The sequence below is a fragment of the Mizuhopecten yessoensis genome, unplaced genomic scaffold, assembly GCF_002113885.1.
Source record: "Mizuhopecten yessoensis strain PY_sf001 unplaced genomic scaffold, ASM211388v2 scaffold8657, whole genome shotgun sequence".
Classification (NCBI taxonomy): domain Eukaryota; kingdom Metazoa; phylum Mollusca; class Bivalvia; order Pectinida; family Pectinidae; genus Mizuhopecten; species Mizuhopecten yessoensis.
In genome coordinates this window covers 787,779-811,402 of record NW_018407656.1, presented here as the reverse complement: position 1 = coordinate 811,402, position 23,624 = coordinate 787,779, and the positions used below count along the sequence as shown (strand labels likewise).

At 37.7% G+C, this 23,624-nt stretch overlaps 2 protein-coding genes across 2 annotated transcripts in view; one reads left to right on the top strand and one right to left on the bottom strand.

Moving 5' to 3' along the window:
• Window positions 1-4,397, top strand: part of LOC110456321 (ammonium transporter 2-like) — a 13,355-nt gene extending 8,958 nt beyond the window's left edge. The window contains exons 8-10 of the mRNA XM_021506992.1: window positions 1,182-1,258; window positions 2,389-2,615; window positions 3,473-4,397. Of these exons, the coding sequence (XP_021362667.1) occupies window positions 1,182-1,258; window positions 2,389-2,615; window positions 3,473-4,069 (901 nt within the window). The 3' untranslated portion in view covers window positions 4,070-4,397. The remainder of the gene's footprint in view (window positions 1-1,181; window positions 1,259-2,388; window positions 2,616-3,472) is intronic.
• Window positions 4,398-12,426: 8,029 nt separating this feature from the next.
• On the bottom strand, window positions 12,427-13,548 carry LOC110456309 (transcription intermediary factor 1-beta-like). Its single transcript, XM_021506960.1, has one exon. The coding sequence runs from the start codon at window positions 13,546-13,548 to the stop codon at window positions 12,427-12,429; it is 1,122 nt and encodes a 373-aa protein (XP_021362635.1).
• Window positions 13,549-23,624: the final 10,076 nt, after the last annotated feature.

The window sequence follows — 23,624 nt, the reverse complement described above, 5'->3', positions numbered from 1 at the left end:
CCCCCCCCCCCCCCCCTTCCCAAAAAAATAAAATAATAAAAATAAAAATAATAAAATAAGAACCTAAATAAAACGGAACGTCTGCACAAGAGTTAATAATTGTCTTTTTAACACAGCTATAACTGAACTGCTTCAACCACATGTAACAAAGCTATCCATCGCTTGCAGATTACATAAGTTCAAAAATATATTGTACACCACACCCGTTTACTGGCAAAGTAAATGTACTACAGTAAACATTTTCGGCCGAATTTCCTATGTATTTGCACACTTTGTATTTCGGAAATACATGTACAATTTTTATCATTACTAATATCATATCTTATCTTATATGTGTAAACACATTGACATATTAGAACATTAATAATATAAAAATAGATGAAAAACAAACATTATTTACATAAACCTTTAGGATCCATAAATAAAAATGAAATGTAAGAAGAAACGGTTATCTAAACATCGAGTAGGCTGTAATGGCATGGAATGATCCGCCTCCCTGACCCCAGACCGTTTGCTGATTACTCACACGATAGAGCTGGCGACCTCGCTATACAATAGACCTGATGCTACCATGTACAATGTATGTGTGGTAGGTTCATCCTTTACGATACAGGGTAACTTAGACTCTGACGGTGGGTATTTGAGTCCCTGGAGTTATCTCTTTCGAGTAGTGGCACGTTTCTTAATTTACACACTTTAATCGTTTTATTAATTTGAAATAAACCAGCACCTCACTGATTTTTGGAATTCATAGTATTAAGGGGTTTTACGCATCCCTTCTGTTTCAACAGTACAAATGTCGTTTAGACCCATTTGGATTTCGGACTTTTCTGTCCCTAGCATCACCGATGAGTCCTAGACGTGCGAACGAGCTGTCGTGCTGTACATAAAAATGTATTATCTTAATTGTAAAGGTGCAGACCCATGTGTGTGTCTCAGGTTCATCTGACACATCCACGCAAGATACAGTGCTATTTCACTGAAAAACCATGCCGAAGGCACCCAGCACAGCATTCCGCCCGGTCACATCCGTGATTTGTTATATTTTTTTTAACCATAATATTTAGTAACAGCAAATGATTTAAAGTTAACAATCAAAGATCATCATGGTTCTCATAATGTTCTGATCTTGTTTACGTAAATTTTTAACAGCATTTGGTATTTATTTTTCTCTTTTACAGCTTCTTTATACACAAAGGCAAATTTGATATTGGTCTGTTGGTGAACGGAATCCTTGGAGCTCTAGTGAGCATTACAGGTGAGTTTGAGTGAGCGGCGTTGTTACATTTTCGGAAGCTCTAGTGAGCATACCAGGTGAGTTTGAGTGAGCAGCGCTGTTACATTTTTGTGAGCTCTAGCGAGCATACAAGGTGAGTTTAAGTGAGCGGCGCGGTTACATTTTTGGAAGCACAAGTGAGCATATCAGGCGAGTTTGAGTGAGAAGCGCTGTTACATTTTTGGAAGCACTAGTGAGCATATCAGGCGAGTTTGAGTGAGAAGCGCTGTAACATTTTTGGAAGCACTTGTGAGCATATCAGGTGAGTTTGAGTGAGCAGCGCTGTTACAGTTTTGGGAGTTCTAGTGAGCATATCAGGTGAGTTTGAGTGAGCGGTTCTGATTACATTTTTCGGAGCTTTTATACATCAAGAAACAGTTTTACATATTTCGCAGACAACAGTTCTCGATACATGACGAAACAAATTGGGGGATGATTTTGTTGTTGTTGTTGTTTGTGTGTTATGTGTAAAACTAATAATTCATTCATAGAAAGGATGAAAACTTGTTCAGGATCATGTGGATATGCAAAACGGAAAACAGTCCTTTGGTGTTACATATTTGATCCAGCTCAATACATGTGTAAAATTATTCCGGAAACGACACAGGTTGGGTTTATAGAGTTCAACATTTAGGATCCCCGTAATAGTGCCAAAAGCTGTATCATTCCTTTGGAAACATTTTTTTCGGCATGACTATACATTTGATAAAACATATCTGAAAACGAAAATGATACCTTGCGGTCATGAAGATGAAATACAGTAATCAACTGTAAGTGTTCGCCAGATCACGACCTAAACCCCTGACTCCAAGCATTATATTGTCTTTCTTACCAAATGAGCTACTGGTTCAGCAGTTATATCCAAAACAAAATTAAGGGGAGCTGAAGTGGAGTTTTTTTGCCTGTTGTGGGACTGTACTGGGACAGGGGTTCCTTTTAACAACGTGTTCAACACGTCGTATCGGTACTCAAAGCACAAATACTGCTGTCCACTTAACTGAATATCAATGTCATACATATTTAGTTAACAGTATTTTTTCTTTAATTATTTCACGAAATACACACAAAGGGGATTTACCTGTATAACATTTACATTGTTGCATGTGTTCCAGGTATATGTGCCGTTACAAAAACCTGGGTGGCTGTTGTCATTGGTGGCATTGGCGCATGCGTAACGGCCGGAGCGGAAGCTTTACTAGTCAAACTTAAGATAGACGACCCTGTAGGAGCGACAGCAGTCCATCTCGCTGGATCTCTCTGGGGAATGATCAGTTGTGGACTGTTCGCCACCAAAGACAACGTGGAAAGATCTTTTAGCTTCCATGATGGCCTCTTTTGGGTAAAAATATCTTGAAAAATATCTTGAAATTTGAATTTAACAATTTTTTGATTATTTGAAAACATTTGTTTCCAAGTATTTATCTGGAGTTCTACAAACCCTTATTTGTTTCTGAATATTTTCATTTGGATTCAATTTCCATGATTTTCTTACATAAACAAAGCCTTTAAATATTCGTATTTTTTTTTTTTAATCAGACTTGATTTATTTATTATATACTTTGCGTTATTCTTTTCTAGGTATCAGGTAATGTTAAAATAGGTGGAAATGAACGAGATGAATCGATATGAAATGACCATTTTCAGATTTCAAACCGCATATATTGATTCCTTTAAACAAATGTGTTATTGAAGAATAACTAACGGGTTATAAGTTAACTGTGTCACTAGCACCGAAACAGAAGGAAAGAAGAGGTACTTTTGGCCTGAATTAAAATGGGGCATACGTATATACATTACACTCGCTTAAAGGTAAACCCCAACTGAATTGTTTCCCTTATCGTGGTAAATAAATATGTAAGACCTTTTTGAACACCTTTTGATACTATTAGGAACTTTTTTACATACAGGAAATAGGTCGATATACGATAAAATATAGCATTTCCAGAGCTTTCAATAAACTGCTTATCAAGCTTAACGTTTTAGTTGTTTTTGATGCAAGATTCTTTTGTGACGTTTAATGGCAAACATGACCTTCTTGTGTAGAGGGGCAGTTATGACTGAACAAACAAACAATTAAAATAATCTGAGTTAGTTAGCAAATCCTTTTAATATCTGATTTTTTTTTTAAATGCCAGATTTGAGTTATTTCATTCAAAAGAATAATTCTGTAAATGCTCTTATTTTAACTATTTCTAGGGTGGAGGCTGGTACCTACTCGGGGTCCAGCTGTTAGCCATTGTTGTCATCATGTTGTGGACGGTTGTGACATCTTCAATAATCCTAAAGGGCATTGACCTCACAATTGGACTACGCATGACACTGGAGGAGGAACTCTACGGCGCCGATTATTTCGAACACAACGTTGAGCCAACGGATGACATCCGGGAACACGCCGAAAAGCTGTTACGTGAAATGACCCACGAAGAACGGACGAACCCAGCTTATGTTACGACAAGACCGATTTGGTGGTGGTGGAAGAAAAGAAGTGAGCGTGCCGCAACTCCAAAAAGTGAAGAGACAGACAGCGCGTTGGGAGACATGTCGGACGATTCCGTCATCAAATCTCCAAAGAAAAATCAGAATTCCGATCACGTGACAGAGGTCACGAACACTGGGAACGACATGGGGATGACTGACACTGATAATCCAGACAAAGGAAAGTCCAACGGTCACGTGATTGTTACCGGAAATGGCACACCACAAAAACATTCATTGAGCGGACATAGTCATACTAACAATGCTTTCTGGAACGATTCTGACGATTCTGACGATTCTGACGTCACAAACATGTAGGATTCCTTTATGAATGATCTCGACATATCTTGCGACAGATCCTTCTATAAAAAATCGTTTCACATCCTCTATTTGTATGCATCCATATGCAAGTGTCAACTGGAATATTACATGTACAGTACCTATGGCGCAATATTTCAAAAATAAATATCCAGTTAACGCATCGTTCAATATATATGCAAGACCACACACTTGTGTTTTTCTAACGAATCAGAAAGTACGAGTTTATTGCGCTGACGAATACTAACACTCGTGCGCTCGTGAATATACACAAGTGTGTGGTCTTGTTTTTATCACATACCTTCCGTATTTGGTAGAGATCGATACAAATATTTTATAAACTTTGATATTGTTTGCAAATACCGGGAACTGTTCAGTTCGCTATGACAAGGGTATTCCCATAAAAAGTAGTTCCGGCTAGAAGGTAAATACAACATTCCGTATTGCACATGTGCAATACAGAACGTTGTATTTCATGGTCTGAAAATTGCTTGTAATACTATAACAAGATTCAACAGGTAAATCATAAAATATCATTTCTATTTTCACTGATTACAAATTTTTCACGTGTTTGAAGTGAAGTTTTCCTTTATGAGTAAAAGCGTTCAATACGCTTGGGGTTTTCAAAATGACCCATGAATATTTTATGAATAATGACGTTTTTTTTGTGAGGGATAACTTCAGGAAGAGATTTAATTTAAGATACAGATTTTATAATTATTTCTGGCAAAAAAACCCACTACAAAACAAGAGGCCAAATGGGCCTGAATCGCTCACCTGGTATTAATCTCACACTTGTAATCTTAAAAGTGGACTAATATACAGCTACAGGAAAAATATCTGTGTTCGATTCATTTGAATCTATTAAATGATTTAAGCATACAGTATGACGCCTGTGACCTTGAAATTCGAACAAGGACATTAAGTTGAACAGAATTTATAGTCTTCCGTCCCAACATGCTTCTGGCTAAAAATCATTACCCTGGACCTTTTGATTATTCAGAACAAGTCATTTAAAGATTTAAACATATTTGATCCCTGTGACCTTGAATATGAGCGAAGGTCATTCATTTGAACAAACTTGGTAGCCCTTCATCCCAGCATCTAACTGGCAAAATATCGTAACCCTAGGCCTCTTGGTTATCGAGAAGAGGTTGTTTAAAGGTTTTAAAAATATTTGACCCCTATGACCTTGAAAATAGATGAAGGTCATTCATTGGAACAAACTTGGTAGCCCTTCATCACAGCATGCTACTGGCAAAATATCATTAGCCTATGCCTCTTTGACATTCAGAAGAAGTTGTTTAAAGGTTTTAAACATATTTGACACCTGTGACCTTGAAAATGAGTAAAGGTCATTCATTTGAACAAAATTGGTAGCCTTCGTCCATGCATGCTACAGGCCCAATATAAGTCCCCTGGGCCTTTTGATTATTGTGAAGAAGTCGTTTGAAGATTTTAAGACATCTGACCAAAGTGACCTTGAAAGTGGGTCAAGGTCATTAATTTGAACAAACTTGGTAGCCCTTCATCCCAGTATGCAACAGACCCAATTTCAGAACCCTGGACCTTTTGGTTATTGAGAAGAAGTCGTGTGAAGATTTTAAGACATCTGACCCAAGTGACCTTGAAAGTTGGTCAAGGTCATTAATTTGAGCAAACTTGGTAGCCCTTCATCCATGCATGCTGCAGGCCTAATATCAGTACCATGGACCTTTTGGTTACTGAGAAGTGTTTAGAAGATTTAAACACTTGACCCCTGTGACCTTGAAAGTGGGTCAAGGTCATTCACTTTAACAAACTTGGTAGCCCTTCATCCCAGTATGCAAAAGGCCCAATTTCAGTACCCTAGGCCTTTTGGTTATTGAGAAAAAGTCGTTTGAAGATTTTAACACATTTGACCCCTGTGACCTTGAAAGTGGGTCAAGGTTATTCATTTGAACAAACTTGGTAGCCCTTCATCCCAGCATGCTACAGGCCCAATATAAGTACCCTGGGCCTTTCGGTTGCTGAGAAGAAGTAGTTTTAATGGGCAGGTGTAACAAAAAAAAAAAAAAAAAAAAAAAAAAAAAATTCAATTCTTGTTTTTATTTACTTTTAAGACATGCTATTGCTGCTCAATATTTTTTAATATCCTTAAATGTCGATGCTCAAATAAGAATTCTGTGATCAGGATCAGATTTTCCCTTTGAACTATATCGTTTATTTTAACTTTATCATTTATAGTATTCCGCACATAGTGAAGAGATAATCGAATTGAAAATATTGAACAGGACCAAATGGCTGAATCATATTATTTTCAGTTTAGGAAATTTAAGGAAAGATTAATTTTTCGGAGCCACATTTTCTGACATTTTTGCATATTAGAAACCTGAAATTCTTGCAGATTGTTTTTCAATTCATCCCCCAAAAAAAAATCAAAAACATTCCCGAACCATCTTAGTTGAGCGTATCAGGAAATAATGGAATATCATTAACGTATTTACTGATACATGTATCAGATATCGTGTCAGAACACCACCTTCTAGATCTGTTTCCTTGTATCACATTGCGGAAAATAAGATGTGTTTCTCATCACAGTTGAATCTGAATTTATTCATCCTGGATACTTCAGGGGTTACGCTCACTTTCGCTCTATGCACCCTTGAAATATTTCATATCAAAATTAAAGACTCTGTGTGCGCCACCCTTGTTGATGAGACAGGCAGACAAGTTCAATCCTTTGAAGTACATCAAAAAGAATATCGCGGTCGCGTAACATTAAAAAAAATGACAGGCTTTGAAGTAGGGTGTCACCCCTTTATAATCTTTAAAGGACAGGTATCAGACTGGCGATTAGTCAGTCCTTTTTACCCGAGACCAATCAAACAGCTATTTTCGTGCCTTCAATTTTGCTATGTTATATTCCAGGGGTGTAGAGAGGGAAGTGAGCGTAACCCAAGGGGTATCGAGGAAGTATTGAATCCGGACTGAAAAATCACATTAATATGCCTTTCGGTCTTTTTGTTAAACGAAGGTATATACTAGTTTTTAACTATTGTACATATTTTGATTAAACAATTTGTTTTCATTGTTTTGACATGTTTATACTTTATCTTATTTAAATGCCTCATTTTTGTGCAACTGTAAAGTTATACATATTGTTTGATACCAGTGCCATTGCATATATGCTTTCAGTTTAAAATACTTTATTGTATAAATATACAAATGGATTGGAAATCAAGTTATTACATCTTATTGAAGTCCTCTCCTCAATACATAGTAAAAATTAATCAAATATGTATATGGGTTGTTTTTAGNGGGGGGGGGATAGAGGGGGGATGCTACCTAGAAAAAAAATCGTGTAAACTGTGAAATGGATCCTCATTTGAATAAGTTATGAATCATACATATTTCATGACATGCAGTCTTGTAGAATAATTTCAAAATGAACAGAATCAATGTAACAAAGAAATCAGGCAAAATAATGAAATGCGATTTCATAAATACATAAAACAACGTACACATATAAAGAAAAATAGAAAAAATAAAAACTATTGCTGAATTTGATGTAATGATGCACATGTCTAAAAATGTTGATATTGTTTCCTACCGAAAGTTGACTATATTCAAACAAAAGTAGTTCTAAACTGAAATCAACATGCAAGGCATTCAAATTTTAGAGCAAGATGCTTCTTTTGTTGTTACAAAGTAAGCAATCACAAACAAAATGAAAGGCATTTTCACAGGGATGGCCACAATAACAAACTGGACTATCAACCAGATTTACTCTATAAAGATCATATTTAAGTTGACTACACTGATGTCTAAGTTTAGTGTGCAAAGTGTTCAATTTACGTTCACCTAAACCTAAGTAGATTAGTGGAGGAGATTGTACATTTGAAGTTAACGATTTTTTGAAAGAATGTAAAGAAGTCAATGATCGTACTGAAAGGTCCAATGAATTCCAACCGCGAAGAGTTGAAGGTATAAAAGATGAATTTGTTAGAGGAAGCCTGAAAGGAAGAATTCTATGATGATCATTATTTCTAAGGGTGTAACGGTTATTTTCTGCAACGGAAGATGGCAATAGAGAATTTAAATAGTCTGGAGTTAATTTGTTGTGCATTTTATACAAAAGTTGGACTTTTCTGCGTTTTCTTCTAATCGAAAGAGTTTCTAGAACAGTTCCAAAAGTAAGTCTTCAATTCGGGCATATGAAGGAAGTCCAGTTATAATACGAGAAGCTTCTCTTTGGCATTTCTCTAACATTTCTGTTTCATTAGTTGTACAACCATCCCACAATTCACAAGCATATTTTAAAACAGGTAAAATGAATGATTTATAAATCTTTGAAAGATTATCTCGATTTAATCAGTATTTTAGTCTACGTAAGATGTTGACTGTTTTCAAAACTGAAGCATATATTGCACAAATATACCCCCCCCCCCCCCCCCCATTTTGCACTAGTATTAAAAATTACGCCAAAATGTTTATGATGATCATTAAAATTTAAAAATTCGCCATTAAATTTTAATTGTAAATGTTAATCAATTTCAACCGAGTTTGAAACAAACATTACCTCAGTTTTTTCTGGATTGAATGTTACTAAACAAGTTTGGGACCATGCATTAAGAGACTCCCGAGATCTCTACTCATAACCGTTTGGGTTTCTAGACATGAAGAGGATGGTTTTAACAAAGAAGTATCGTCTGCAAATAGACGAGCGGTTGATTAAAATACATCAGCAATATCATTTATATATAGAAGAAACAAAAGAGGTCCAAGAATCGAACCCTGAGGAACACCTGCTTCAAAGAAACCTTCTTCAATGAATTATTAAAAAAGACTCTCTGGTGCCTCTGAATAGGTAATTTTCCAACCATTGATACAATTCCCCAGAAATTCCAAAGGTTTTTAACTTAATCATCAAACTCTTATGCCAAACCCGATCAAAAGTCTTAGAAATATCGCAAAATACCATACATACATGTTTTTTCCTCTAGAGCAATACGGATGTTATGATAAATTTCAATGAGCTGATATACAGTAGAATGACCAGGAAGAAACAAGACTGGTGCTTATGAGTTTTCAATAAAATAATTATGCAAGTATTTGAAAATTACTTTCTCAAACACTTTTCCAACTGTAGATAATGAAGAAATTGGCCTGTAATTAGAGGGAGAATGCCCTTTTTAAACAGTGGCATAACTTTGGCTGTTTTCCAAGAGTTTGGGTAAACACCAGACGATAAAGACATATTTAAATGATTTCAAGGGGTACACAAACTGTTGCTGTTGTTTCTTAGCATATGGTGACTGATTCCATCTTCACCCGAGGGCTTCAATATCTGTAAAATATCTCGTATTTCATTATTATTGACTCTAATGTACCTAAGACTCTTGTCAGTTTTTGGCTCGATGAAAGGAACCGCACTCCAGTATTTCTGTCACCTACACGATTTATATTGCAGAAATAGTCATTTAATAAGTTATCTTTGTCTTCGTCACTGGTAACCACATTATCAGAAACAGGATCTACAAGAGTAGGTATAGATTGTGTAGTACCAGACGATTGTATTAACCTTTTGATGAGTCTCCAATAAGCTTTTAGATCAGAGCACGAGTACTCTTCAATAATAGCATGCACATTTTCATGAAATATGCTGTCATGGCCGTCTCATAAAAAACATAGCAGAGCAATCAAACAACAGACCCAACATTTCTGTGAAATCATTTTGACTAAATTATTCTTTCCTTTCTACCTGAATTAGAAATTGAATATATATATAATTTTTGACAGTTGGCCATAGATAACATATCTGTACATAGATAACAAAACAAACAAACAAACAAAACAAGCTTTGACAAATACTGACAAAAACTTGATCTGTCAAAATCTATCATGGCTGTCTGTCAGCCTTCGTGTATTTACGATCAGTACTGAAATAACATTAGCACAAATATGGAGAAAGGGTAACCAGCAAATGAAATTTGAGAAATATCCTTTCAGTGAGTCTTGGGAAATAGCGACAATAAACTTTCTCGTATTTTCTAATCAGTCTTAAAATAAAACATGCAGGACCAAGGGAATTTTTTATGTAAAATTTGAGATAAATCCGTCCTGTACGTCTTGAATATAGCAGTAATAAGAATAATTTAAGAACCGACGACAGATGATTTGAATAGCCCGATATATGATGATGGTGAGCTGAACTTTCACACACTGGTCATCACAACAATCCATATAAATGTTTCACAAAATGATCGTGACGGCAACCTATATACATTTTACATATACACAGCGCTGTGCGTGTATTACGCGATTGCCGTTTACACCGCCTCGTTAACACATGGGCTAGTTTTGAGTACGAAAATCCCGGGGATTGTCTACTAGCCATCACTTATAAAACGGAATGTCAATTTACACTTACTTCTACCACGCAGTAAGCACATGGTACCAGAACTAGCTATATGTTTTAACGATAAAAGGATACTCCTTTTTGTACAGTGTTTAAGTCTTCTTTTTCTCCTCCGGTGACATATCCTGGAGCCATTTTAGAAGCTATTTGCTCAGTTTAATAACTTCCGGGATCAACGCTGAAGACTGATCTAACTGTGACACCCAACGCTGTTTGCATTAACGCCTCTCTTTCGATCAGGTTGCTGAAGCGCACAGTAACGTTCTTATTTCCCTTCCCGCCACCTTCCCACATGTGTCCTAAGTGGAGGATCATAATATGAACAATTTCTTTCGAAATATTGATTTAGATATTTCAACATAAAGTTTCTAACTTGGCGTATAGTCTCCCTTGCCTTTTCTTCCTCGTGTCCGGCGATGCTTTAAATAACAAGATACAATTTCAGTTCTCAGCTTTGGTCCTCAGTTATAGTTTTAGTCCTCCATGGGCCTCCCTGGTCATTTGTTTACTTAGGTTCGTCTGGGTTCAAAATCTGGTTAGCATGCTTGGCGGAGTTCTCCAACTTCAACCCGGTCAGCGTCCATGTCTTCTTTGATACCGGAACATTACCCTAAACTCTTTCCTTTTTTTCCATCTGTGAAATATCAATGAAATTCATCGGGACTTATCATCAAAGAATTCTAAAAGAGTGCCTTTGATTTATGTGTATGTCAGATGTCAGAAGAGATAATTGGTAATGAAGAACTGCATTTACCATCAGATCTTGGTTCATAAACCATATTTTGACAATATACGTTTGCACTACAGTATCGTTTACCATCCACGAAGCACAGGATCGGACACATGCGATGTGGTCTAACGTAATTGTACAGGTCGAGTCTGTCTAACGCAAAATGCACAAACAGCGTCCCTGTTCATGAACGTTTACTGGCACAACCCATTTGAGGCTATTTCAAATACGATTATATGAGGGACTGGGAGTAGCATTTCCAAAGATTGACCTCAACTATGTTCGTTTATGTGTACATTATCACCTTCGTTTTTGAACAGATCTCATCCTACGTTACAGAATCCGTACACTTCAAATGCTGTTTTTTCAGTGTCAGCAGCAATGAATACGAGCTCGTGTTTGGTTGGATGCACAGCCATTCCCCATGGCCTTTTTATGCTTGCGAGTCTAGGTATTAACTCCTTCCCCATGGACCCATCACGTGACACAAGGTAAACATATTCAAAGCGTGATCCGCATACATACACATTGTTGTCCCGATCAAGCCTAATATCTTCAGGATTTATTACATCAGGATCTTTGTATGTGAAAACCTCTTCTCCATTGTCCAGTCTCCGGCAAACTATGCCCCCAGAAAAATCGAAGTGGTAAAATGTGGCCATAGAGTTAGATACAGTTACGCATGGTGCATAGTAATTTCTCCTTACAGATTTTCTGACTTTTCCGTCCATTGTCAAAAGATCCACCTGATCAGCGGTACCAATTACGATGGTTTCTCCATAAACTGCTATACTGTGTGTTCCTTGTGGACAATGGATCTTGCTGATCACAGTCAGCTTACTGTTTTAAAATGTACACTTTAGTATTGAGTTCCTATCTATGGCTACAAATATCTCATGCGCAACACATCCCCGTGCGATGCATGTCGGTTTTCCATCAATCTGATAGTCCCCTCGGTAGAGATAAGTGTTATCAAACAAGAGGAGTCTTTTGTTGCTGTAATCAGTGATAAGCAATTCTCCGTTTTCTGTAAAGGTACTTCCTGTTAATATAGGTGTGGCTGACCCACCAAGTGAATGTCTCTTCACAGTTTGAACACAAGACAACGAGTCAGTCCACACATTCAACTTCTGACGCTTTAACGAATCCACGAGATCGGATTCTGAAGTAGAAAATGCTGCAACTGAAGGAATTGATAGCAATTTCGCTAGCAATGTGTTGATGCTCCTAAAAGCATTCTGTGACCTTGGTAATCTTGTCGATGTCATGTCGATATTTCCTTGTCAGTTTCATGATGTCGCCAATAACGGTTTCTATGTTGAGTGTAATGTCATAAGCTTCCGGTTGCTTCTTTGTGTTTTTATCCACACAGCGGAAATGTCCAGACAATTGACCTTTTGCTTTTTCTCTTGTAATGAATCTCTGCCTATCTGATCCAAGTTGATGAGACATCAATAAGGCTGTGTTTGTGGATTTTGTATGGAATGCCTCATTATGCTGTCTGCGAAAAGCCAGTTGTTGCCTAAACAGATCAAATTGTCTACTGCATTCAGTCTGACAGGTGGCGTGCATGCCATCAAGATGGTCTTTGGCGTGTTTAACATGTTTTGTCATATTGGCCGAAACTTCTTTTTCTTTCGAGTTTATTTTGGCGATCTCTGCATCGTCGTCCTCCAACATCTTTTCTGCTTCATCTCGAATCTCCTGCCATTCAGTTTCACGGGAACACTGCATAGTTTTTCTGACCACCTCTTCCATAGATTTTATGTTAGAACACGTTCTGTGTAACAATGACACGCAAACACTGCAGCACATCTCACTATGATCCAGACAGTACACATCTAACATCTTGTCAGTATGGGTTGGACAATTCTCGCTAATAGATATGTCGAAGAATCCACTAGCATCTCTGGCATCCGTAATTGGCAAAAGTTTATGTTCTGCTGATACTTTATTCCGTTTGTGGGAAACTCTGCACTGTTTACACAGAAACTCAGTACAATAAGTGCACCATACCTCGGCGGGACTGTTTTCCTCGTCCCGAAGACAAGCCGCACAGTCCTGAACATCTGCATTTTCAGCAGTGGGAGCAAGAGAGATGGGATTTATCGGAAAAGCTTTAGCCCAGGTATCAACGAACGGATTGGGGGTAATGGGGGCAGTCGGGCGATCACAGACAGGACAAGGAAAGAAAGGCCGGTCATCATCCCCTGCAACATGTTCTGCCTTTATGTATAACGTCAAGCACGTCGAGCAAAACGTGTGGAAACACGGAAGTTCCCTGAGCTGGTTGTAGTTCTGAGAACATAGCAGACACCTGAACGCTTGATTCGGATACGCTTCTGCCATCATGTGATGATTTATTGTAAGGAGGTTACCTGCAAGATATACAAATTTAAAAATCCAAATTAGGAATATTATTTTAATTGATTTGGAAGATATGTATTTTTATTTAATGTACTGGATGAAGTGACGTCTTATGTTGTAAAAATATCAATGTGTACAAGAAAGAAAATGATTAATCTATTATATATATAACACCATTATCCGAGTTTGATGAACAGTACTGTTAATGAGCTGATAATAGTAAGACAAAAAGGACATCTGACGGATGAATTATCATTTGAACAAATTTAATGGTATAGGCCTACAAATTTAATGGTATAGGCCTACAAATTTAATGGTATATGCCTACAAATTTAATGGAATAGGCCTACAAATTTAATGTTATAGGCCCACAAGTTTAATGTTATAGGCCTACACGTTTAATGTTATAGGCCTACACGTTTAATGGTGGATTTTGAAAATTAAAAAAATAACGTCTTTTGATAACGGATGGCTTCATTACATTATTGCAATTTAGGGTTAAGGTGATGAAATAGTATCTGTCTATCTAAATATTGAAATTTTATGACAAAATCGACCTCAATTTCACCTGAAATTGACATGAGAAATTTTGATGTCAATTTCATGTCAAATTCAGGTCAGTTTTTGCTATCATGGTAATGTTTTCAGGTCAATTTCATGTAAAATTCATGCCAATTCCAGGTTAATTTCTCACCTGAAATTGACCTTTCTTGCTACTTTTCAGTGATATACATACATATATATATTCAATGCGACTTCTGAAAAGACTTTTCCGATCGTCATTTCGTCTGATTAGAATCTTTCACACATGCACGGCAGTAATTACCGCCATGAACAATTAATACAACCAAATTGTCCATCAAAATATGTCTGTGAAAGAAACATATCTGCTGAATAAATAAAACGAAGACATTTGTAATTCATGTTTGAATATGTATTTGACATATAAATAAGAGGCCCAGAGGGCCTGTATCGCTCACCTGGAAATGTTAGCAAAATTGAAGTTGAAATAGTGTACATGTATTACATGGTTAGTCAGGGGTTGTATTTCTATGCAGTTGGACAAAATCCTGTCATTCCTAAAGCAAAAGGAGGATTTCAAAGAATTTGCTATGTTTCCCCTATTGGGTCCCGCCCCTCTGCCCCCAGGGTAGCAGACCCACATAGGTCCCCTTCGCCCAAGGATGCTTTGGACCAGATATGGACATAATCCTGTCATTCCTACAGAAAAAGAAGGATTTTAAAGCTATTTTTCTATATTCCCTATTTGGCCCTGCCTCTCTGACCCAAGGGGGGTCGACGTCACACCCACCATTTATACAACATTGGTTCCCCTTCACCAAAGGGTGCTTCATCCCAAATTTAATCAAAATCCTGTCATTCCAACAGAAGAAGGTTTTTTAAGAGTTTGATATGTTTCCCCTATTTGGCCCGCCCCTCAGGCCCCAGGGGGTTCAACCCCCACCATATATATACAGTTATGCGACTGCACAACGCACCACAAATAGTGTGTGCACACTGTGCATACATCGTGCACACATGGTGCGCACAACTGTGCGACAATTCATAGATCAATATTACGGAATGAAAAAAATATTGCAGTTATCTCACATCACAGTAATGAAGATTATGTACAGTTTTACAATGCGTGTAACGTTACACAGCATTACAGTGACGGTTACGCTGTCAAGAACGGGTTTATTCCAAGGTAACAGAACAGGTAAATAGCAACTTGATGATATGAGTGACCGGAGTTTTACCTGGCCTGTACCTGACACATAGAGCTGATATGCGACACCTTATGACCGTAATAAAAACACAACTGGACGTTTAGTATATATATATATATATATCTGTTATTTGCATTCGGTTTGCCTGTAGCTCCCCTTCCCCTGTGTTTTCACACCCCTGGCCCTACCCGACGTAATACGTAAGCGCCCCGGGCGGGGGAAAACTACGGTCAGGTACATGTAAAAAGTGGCAATGTTTACCTGTATACGGGACTGTGTTGTGATTTCACATGTTTCGATTAAGGTCGTTTAAAAAATACCGAAAACACAATTTCTAAATTCAAGAAGGTATAGACATAAAGATAAGCTTATAGATGTAGGTAGAATATAGAAACATAGGTAAAAATCAAGCTTATATGTTAAAACACGAAAACGTATATATTGTTAAGGCATTCCTCAATTTACACCAACCACGATTGTTATCGCACAACGTTCGTCCATCGTGCACAAAAATGTACGCAAGCAATGATCATGATCGTTCAACTTTTTATCGTTTTCACATCGTGTACACATCATGTGCACACCGCACATCGTGTAACGTTGTTCGATCCCACAACTGTACAAAATTGATTTCCCTTCCAAATAGGATGCTACTGTTCAAATATGGTCAAAATACCTTCATCCCAATCAGAGACGTATATAACTTTATACGTCTCTGTCCCAATGGAAGAAGAAGGATATTAAAGTTAATCCTCTATATCCCTTATTTGGCCCCACCGCTCTACCTCAAAGGGGGTCAGATACACCGTTTATGCAAACTGGTTCCCCTTCACCCAAAGGTGCTTCACCCCAAATTTAATAAAAATCCTGTCATTCCTACAGAAAAAGAGGGAATTTTGTTGCTATGTTTCTCCTATTGGGCCCCGCTTCTCAGGCCCCACGGGGTTCAAACCCACCATGTATACAAAATTAATTTCCCCTCCAAATAGGATGCTTCTGTTCAAATTTGGTTAAAATACCTTCATCCCAACGGAAGAAGAAGGATATTAAAGCTATTCCTCTATATCTCTTAAAGATGTTCAAGTATTTGCTATCTTCCCCCTATTCGGCTCGGCTCCTCTGCCCCCAGGGGCACACTCACTGTTTATACAAAATTAAGTCCATTTTGCCCAAGGATGCTCCAGACCAAATTGGGATGAAATCCCTTAATCCCTATGGTAGAAGAAGGATTTTAAAGATTTACCTGTATTTCCCCTATTTGGCCCTCGCCCTCTGCCCCCAGGGGGGCCACATCCATTGTTTCTACAAAATTTAGTCCTCTTGACCCAAGGATGCTCCAGACTAATATTAAGCATTGAACTGTAGCGCGCATTATCATTTGTTTGCTTGCAAAGCTGTGTGATTCAAATAGATTATAAATACCGTACAAAAACAGTTCAATACTTATATTTACGTTTTCTCTGCCTCTTATGTTCTTTTTTAACTTATAATTTATATTTAAAATTAAAAATGCCCGCCTAATCGACAGTCCACACAATTTCGTTCAATAGTTTGAACAGCGTATTGTCGCGCGCTGATTGGCAAACAAAGTAGTACTTTGAAATTTTAACAAACACTTCAATTTTATTCCACAATTAAGTATCAATACAATTGCGTATGATATGTATATAGGGTGATTTAAGTTTATCAATAGAACTCTGAGCTAAAAATTAGATTTTAAATTGTTTCGATTTTCCTCCGAAACAAATTTCGCGCATGGACAAATACAGTGAACACCGTAAATCCGAGCTTGCCCTCCACGAGGGAGTTATCTTTGGAAGTTTTTGCGAAGAATCCAGGCGTGAATTTATTTGTTGATTGTATGGGAACCTGACAACAGTCGGTAGATTCTATAACAGCCTCGTTATTTGACCTGTCGTCAGAATTAAACAGAGGAACCGTAGATGCGAGACGCGTGAAACTGATAGCGTTTGAAGTGAGTGATCTTGCGACGGAGCACAGGTTCGTTACAAATGTCTGAAATGTTTATGTGTGCTGTGACTCATATCATGTAGGTCTGTAACATCTGTGTCAGTAGGTCTATAGAATATGTGTTTTTCAGACATTTGTAACGAACCTCTGTTGACCAGTGGCAGTGCAGTGTAACACACGATATTTCTGATAAATTGAATGAGCGTTAAAATTGTTTCCATTGTCGGCATTGGTCATTTCAACCGATGTGCATTTTGTACGATATTGCAGACCTTGGTCTTGTTTCCGTTGTAATATAAGTGTTTTTAATTTAATTTTTTATTTTGCACATACATTTACAATGACATTGTTAAATCTCACAATGCCCAGCGATATTTCAGCAGCCGTCATGTTTATTTCTATTGGATATTGTAGTTCCGGTCAGTGTTGTATTAATACGCTAAGAATTGTGTCTCGTGATGCATGGTAATTAAAGTACCATCAACGACACAGCTTTCAAAGAGGCTATGTAGTGACAATGCCATCCAAATGTAAATATATTAGAATAAACTCCCTCTATCCCAGGTATGGTAGAAGAAGGTATTTAAAGTGTTTACCTCTATTTCTCCTATTGGGCGAGCACCTCTGCCCCCAGGAGGGCCAAACCTGCCATTCATACAAATTTAAATATATTTGCAAGCAAACAAATCATAATGCGCTAGCGCGCATTATGTTGTTTGCTTGCAAAGCTGTGTCATTCAAATATATCATAAATACCATACAAAAACAGTTCAATGCTTAATTGAGTCCCCTTGGCCTAAGGATGCTAATTAGAAGGATTTTAAAGGTTTTACCTCTATTTCCCCTATTGGGCTCCGCCCCTCTGGCCCCAGGGAGGCCACACCCACCGTTTATACAAAATTGAGTCCCCTTGGCCTAATGATGTTCCAGACCAAATTTAGTCAAACTCTACTTGACCGTTCAGGACTAGTAGTATTTTTAAGGAAAAGTTGACATAGGCTCACAATGGTCCTTTGGACCAGGTGAGCTAAAAATTACACATGCACAGCTGTAATTTTTATTTTAATGTAATTTATAGTTCCAAATAAAATTTTACTATTGATATCTATTTTAACACAGACATCACTAATAAGAGAAATATTTTATTTAGTAAGCAATAACTCTTTTAAAGCCAGATATCTATTTTTAATAGAATTAGTAAGGATATCTGTGGTGGTGGTATCTCAAATTTTAGAAATCCCATATTTCAAATGAAGACCTGGGTTTGATCGGAATAATAATTTTGTTATCTTAATTTTTTGCATTTTCAATATATTTATGTATTACAAACACAGCTATTTCTAGCATATTTAATGAAAATTCATTTGGAATTGTTTCTAATAGAAACAAGAACTGTAAGCCAAAGGCTAACTAAGGCGAATCATTGCAAAGCAATCCATAGTCTCTCACCAGTAATGTTTTCTTTATTCACCGAGTTGTACACTTATTTATGTATATAATTCACCAACATACTTCCTGTACTCCCTTCCAATGCCAAAACATACTTGTAAACCAAATCTTGTTAGCCCAGATGAACCATTTTTGCTGAAATCGTCATAGTAGTTAAGGAAGAGGTGTACATGTCAGGACAAATATTTTAACAAAGGGCCATGACTATTTAAAAAGGGTCAAAATGAAAAAAATAATACCCATGAAATCATGTGGGAATTACCATATCTGGTAACTTTCATTAAAATCGGCTCAGTAGTTGAGGAGGCAAAGGTGTTTTTTTAACAAAGGTTAAAGGTTCGAAATGAAAAAAAATACTACTTGGATGTGCAACGTCGGGGGGGCAGTTATATTTTACCATATCTGAATTTCTTTGAAATTGGCATAGTAAAAATTGGAGAAATTGTCAGGATAAGGATTTTTCAACAAAGTTCCAAAACTACACATATTTGACCCCTGTGACCTTGAATACAAGTCAAGGTCATTTATTTAAACAAATTTATTAGCCCTTCATACAATCATAATACTTTTCAAATATCAACATCTGGGCCTCATGGTTATTCAGAAAAAGACATTTTAAGATTTTAAACATATTTGACCCCTGTGACCTTGAATCCAGTCAGTGCTCAGGCTAAACTTTTTAAACCACTAGGCACTGTGCCTAGTGTCATGAAAAATCCACTCGGCACTCCAGAAATTTTACTGTACACATGAGATTATGAAAAATTTAAATAAATATTTACCGATCTATTGACCTGTTCAGATGATGTTGTTCAATGTCCATGAATGTTTTTATTACTGACTATGGAACATTTATGTTTGATTTCCATTCATCAAATATATCGTGTCAACGTACACTGTACCTTTATTGAAAAAGGAGTGAAGTTTCACTTCCATCTTCCGTTTCGATTAGTTACGGAACATTATGTAGTCTAGTTCCCTGCTGCGATTGCTGCAGTCGGGCCCCGCAGTACATCGTTCAGGACGCTTTGATTCAAGCGCTCAGGTGATCTTTATGACAAGCATGAAAACGGCATGTTTTACGTTGTTTACTTCCGATGCTGTGACGAAAGTTACTTGGTAAAAGGTGTTCCATTGATTATTCATCACAATATTTAGGCGACAGATCTAGTGTATGTTTCAGTAATATTGACTCGGCACCGGGACGAGAGTGGTTGTAAATTCCACTCGTCCTTTTCAATTTTCACCCGGTCAGGACGAGTGGCCGGGTGGTTAGCCTGAGCCCTGATAGTTCAAGGTCATTGATTTGGTAGCCCTTCATCCTAGCATAATACTGATCAAATATCAACATTCTTATATTAGCCTCAGGGTTATTCAGACGAAGTCGTTGTAAGATTTTAATAATATTTGACCCCTGTGACCTTAAATATAAGTCAATGACATCAAATTTAAACAAACTTTGTAGCCCTTTAAGCCAGCACGATGTTGGCCAAATATCATCACCCTGCACCTTTTGATTATTCAGAACAAGTTGTTTTAAGTTTTCTTAAGACAACTAACCCCTGTGACATTGAATACAAGCGTAAGAGGCCCATAGGGCCTGTATCGCTCACCTGGATATCTAAGCAATCATGGCAAAATATTCTCCAAATGAGATCCAAGGGAATATGCCAGACCCAAAGGCCAATCCTTGTAGCATATCTGTATTAGACTTTTCATGCCCAACAATTTTATGTATGGTTATGGGGTGGGGATCTCAACGGTTTCCAAGCTGTGACTCAGAAACTAGGTTTCTATAGATTTGTGGCCAGACCCCAGGATCAATTATAATATCATGACTGCATTTGTCTCTTTTTGCCCAGCATTTGTATTTATAGTTTTGGGGTGGGGATCTTAACCATTTTGAGGTTATGACCCAAGGGTTAAGTCTCCAAGGGTGGGGCAGTCCCCAAGGCCATCCTGGAAGCATATCTGCATTCATCTCTTTATACTCAGCAATTGTATATATGGTTATAGGGTGTGGATCTTAACTATTTCCAATCTGTGACTAAGAAAGTAAGTCCCTAGGGGTTCGCGAACGTCAGACCCCAGGGTCTATTCTAATATCATACTGCATTTGTCTCTTTATGCCCAGCATTTGTATATATAGTTTTGGAGTGGGGATCTCAACCGTTTTAAAGTTATGGCCCAAGGACTATGTCTCCAAGGGTGGGGCCAGACCCTAGGGCCATCCTGGAAGCAAATGTGCATTCTTCTCTTTATACTCAGCAAATGTATATATGGTTATATGGTGGGGATCTCAGTAATACACTTTTTTTGGCCCCACCCCCTTAGCCCGGGGGGTCAGCCCCACCAATTGTACAATTTTGAATATCTGCCTCCCACGAATGCTTCCGACCACGTTTTTCAGTGGAAATTTAGGGCACACTTTACAGTGAGGTTTTCGTACGTAGTGGGGGATGTTTTTGTTGGTGTATGGTAGGTTTTTTTTCTCCGGTTTTGTATGTCGCTTAATTTGTGCGTTCGCCTTTTGGTGTTTTTCCGTTACTGGTTCTGTGGGTTGCCCTGGAGATGTACATCGCAATGAAAATAATTATTATTCCAGAAAGAAATTATTTTCTGCCGTTTGGACGCAGGTTTCCGGGTGCTATTTCCGGTTTTTCCAGAGCAAGCGAGTACATCTGCGATGGGGATACATGTATGGAGCGTCCGAGACGTTCACGGGCGAGCGCAGTGTGCGAGTTAGGAGCGATTGTTTTTCGCTCGTGAGAGCGGCGTGCGAAGCTTCGGTACAAGCTCATATACATATTGATTGCTTTTTTTGCAAAATTAAACGCTGACTGCTCTATTTTCACGACAGGCTGGTCGGGCAAATGTGATTTGCTCGTTGTGTTGTTTGTTTCGTATATGTAGTGCAGAGAAGACTGATATCATCTATATTTGCTTGGAAGCATTGTGAGGAAGTGGGAATTCAAAATTGTACAAACAGCTGGGCCGAGATCAGCTATGTTTGGTTTGGACCATTTTCCTGTGATTGAGATTCAAAATTCAGTACAAATGCAGGGGCTGACACTCAGCATTGCTGAAGGGGCAGGGCAAAAGGAATAAGTCCACCAATCCATAGACAATCACAATGAAAATCACTGTATATATACAATTTACATATATATATATGTCTATGGGAATCATTGATTGATTATTTCAAACGAAATGTGATATTGAGTAAGTGTTGTTTAGTGAGTGAAAGAGTGTGCTGTTTAATTACTCACACTTTTCCTTCATTATTCATTTATTGCACACATTTTCTAATTTTCACATCGAAATTCGAGTAAAAATTTCAGTAGGTTTAAAAACAAATGTAAATCTCATAGACCTATTGTCTATGGTGTGAACATTTTAATTTGTATGACTGAATAACTTCAGTAGTTCGGTGTAGTATATACATGGTAATAGTAAGGCTGCCCATGGTGAAATGAACCTTTATATACATATTCTCAATAAACAAAAGGTTGAAGATATTTGGTAAGTTGGATTCTGGAATGAAGGGCTATCAAGTTTGTTCAACTGTATGTCCATTTTTGATTTGTAAGGTCACATAGGTCAAATGTGTTTAAATCTGCTGAATCAAAGATACTGATATTTTGCCAGCAGCTTTATTTTAGTCAACTTAAAGTGTGTGAGATTAATACCATGTGAGAGATACAGGCCCATTGGGCCTCTTGTAACATTTTATCATACATTAATATGGATCATCCATAAAAATGTAACAGGAGCAGACAAATGAGTTGGAGTTTGGAGCTGGGAGGTAACCGGGAGCCAACAATCGACCAAGTCGAGTTCTTTTACATTAATTTGTCCCTTCTTTTTCTACGTTTTCGCCCCCAAAGACACAACTTTTCACAAGCCAAGCGTACTCCTAATGCTTGAAACAAGGGTTGGTCACAGGCACCAATAGAACCGTAGTGGAAAAATGCATGTCCAGACCAGGGTTTGAACCCGGGACCCTCCTAACTCTAGACAGACGCTTTACCAATTGAGCTACCTGGTCACCAATTGCAACGATCGACCCAATCCAGTTCCGCTACAATACATTCACAACAAACACACCTTTAAGCAGTGTTGGTATCTATCAAACTTTTGACAAGCAATTGCACATCTACAAACCTTATTTGATTTCTCTTTTATTGGAAGCATCCTTAAGTGGTGATGATTTAAAAAGTGTAAATGGAGGAAGTTACCCCTCTTCAGAGGGGCAAGATGGCGCTAAATACACAGAAGGATATCATAAGTCATCTATGTAACAGTATCTTTGATTTTATTTTATTGATCACACGACGGGGAAATAAAACATGATGTTGCCCTTGGCTGTTTGTGTATCACCAGCTGTATTTCACAAATGTGGAACCTCTCTAGAAAGATAGAGGTACCACATCTAAGTTTGGAGTTGCTGATACAGATGACAACACTGTTTGGAATCCTGGTTATTTTACCCGGGGGCCCCCCGCAACGAAGTTAGGGGGGTATACTGGAATCAATCTGCCTGTCTGGATGTCTGTCGAAAGGAGTTACGGCCCTTTATGAGAAATAACTTGTCCGGAAAACTCCATCTTAACTAACAGGCAGATTTTATTTCAACTTCACTTGAATTATCAGTATATTATGTAGTTGTGTACTGGCATTTTAATTTCAGATTTCATCGCTTTTGAAAGGAGTTACGGCCCTTTATGAGAAATACTCCATCTTAACTAACAAGCAGATTTTATTTAAACTTACTTGAATTATCAGTATATTATGTAGTTGTGTACTGGCATTTTAATTTCAGATTTCATCGCTTTTGAAAGGAGTTACGGCCCTTTATGAGAAACAATTTGTCTGGAAAACTCCATCTTAATAAACAGGCAGATTTTA

Excerpts from the sequence above, each read along its gene's own strand:
- LOC110456309 (XM_021506960.1), bottom strand. The coding sequence starts at position 13,548 with ATGGCAGAAGCGTATCCGAATCAAGCGTTCAGGTGTCTGCTATGTTCT.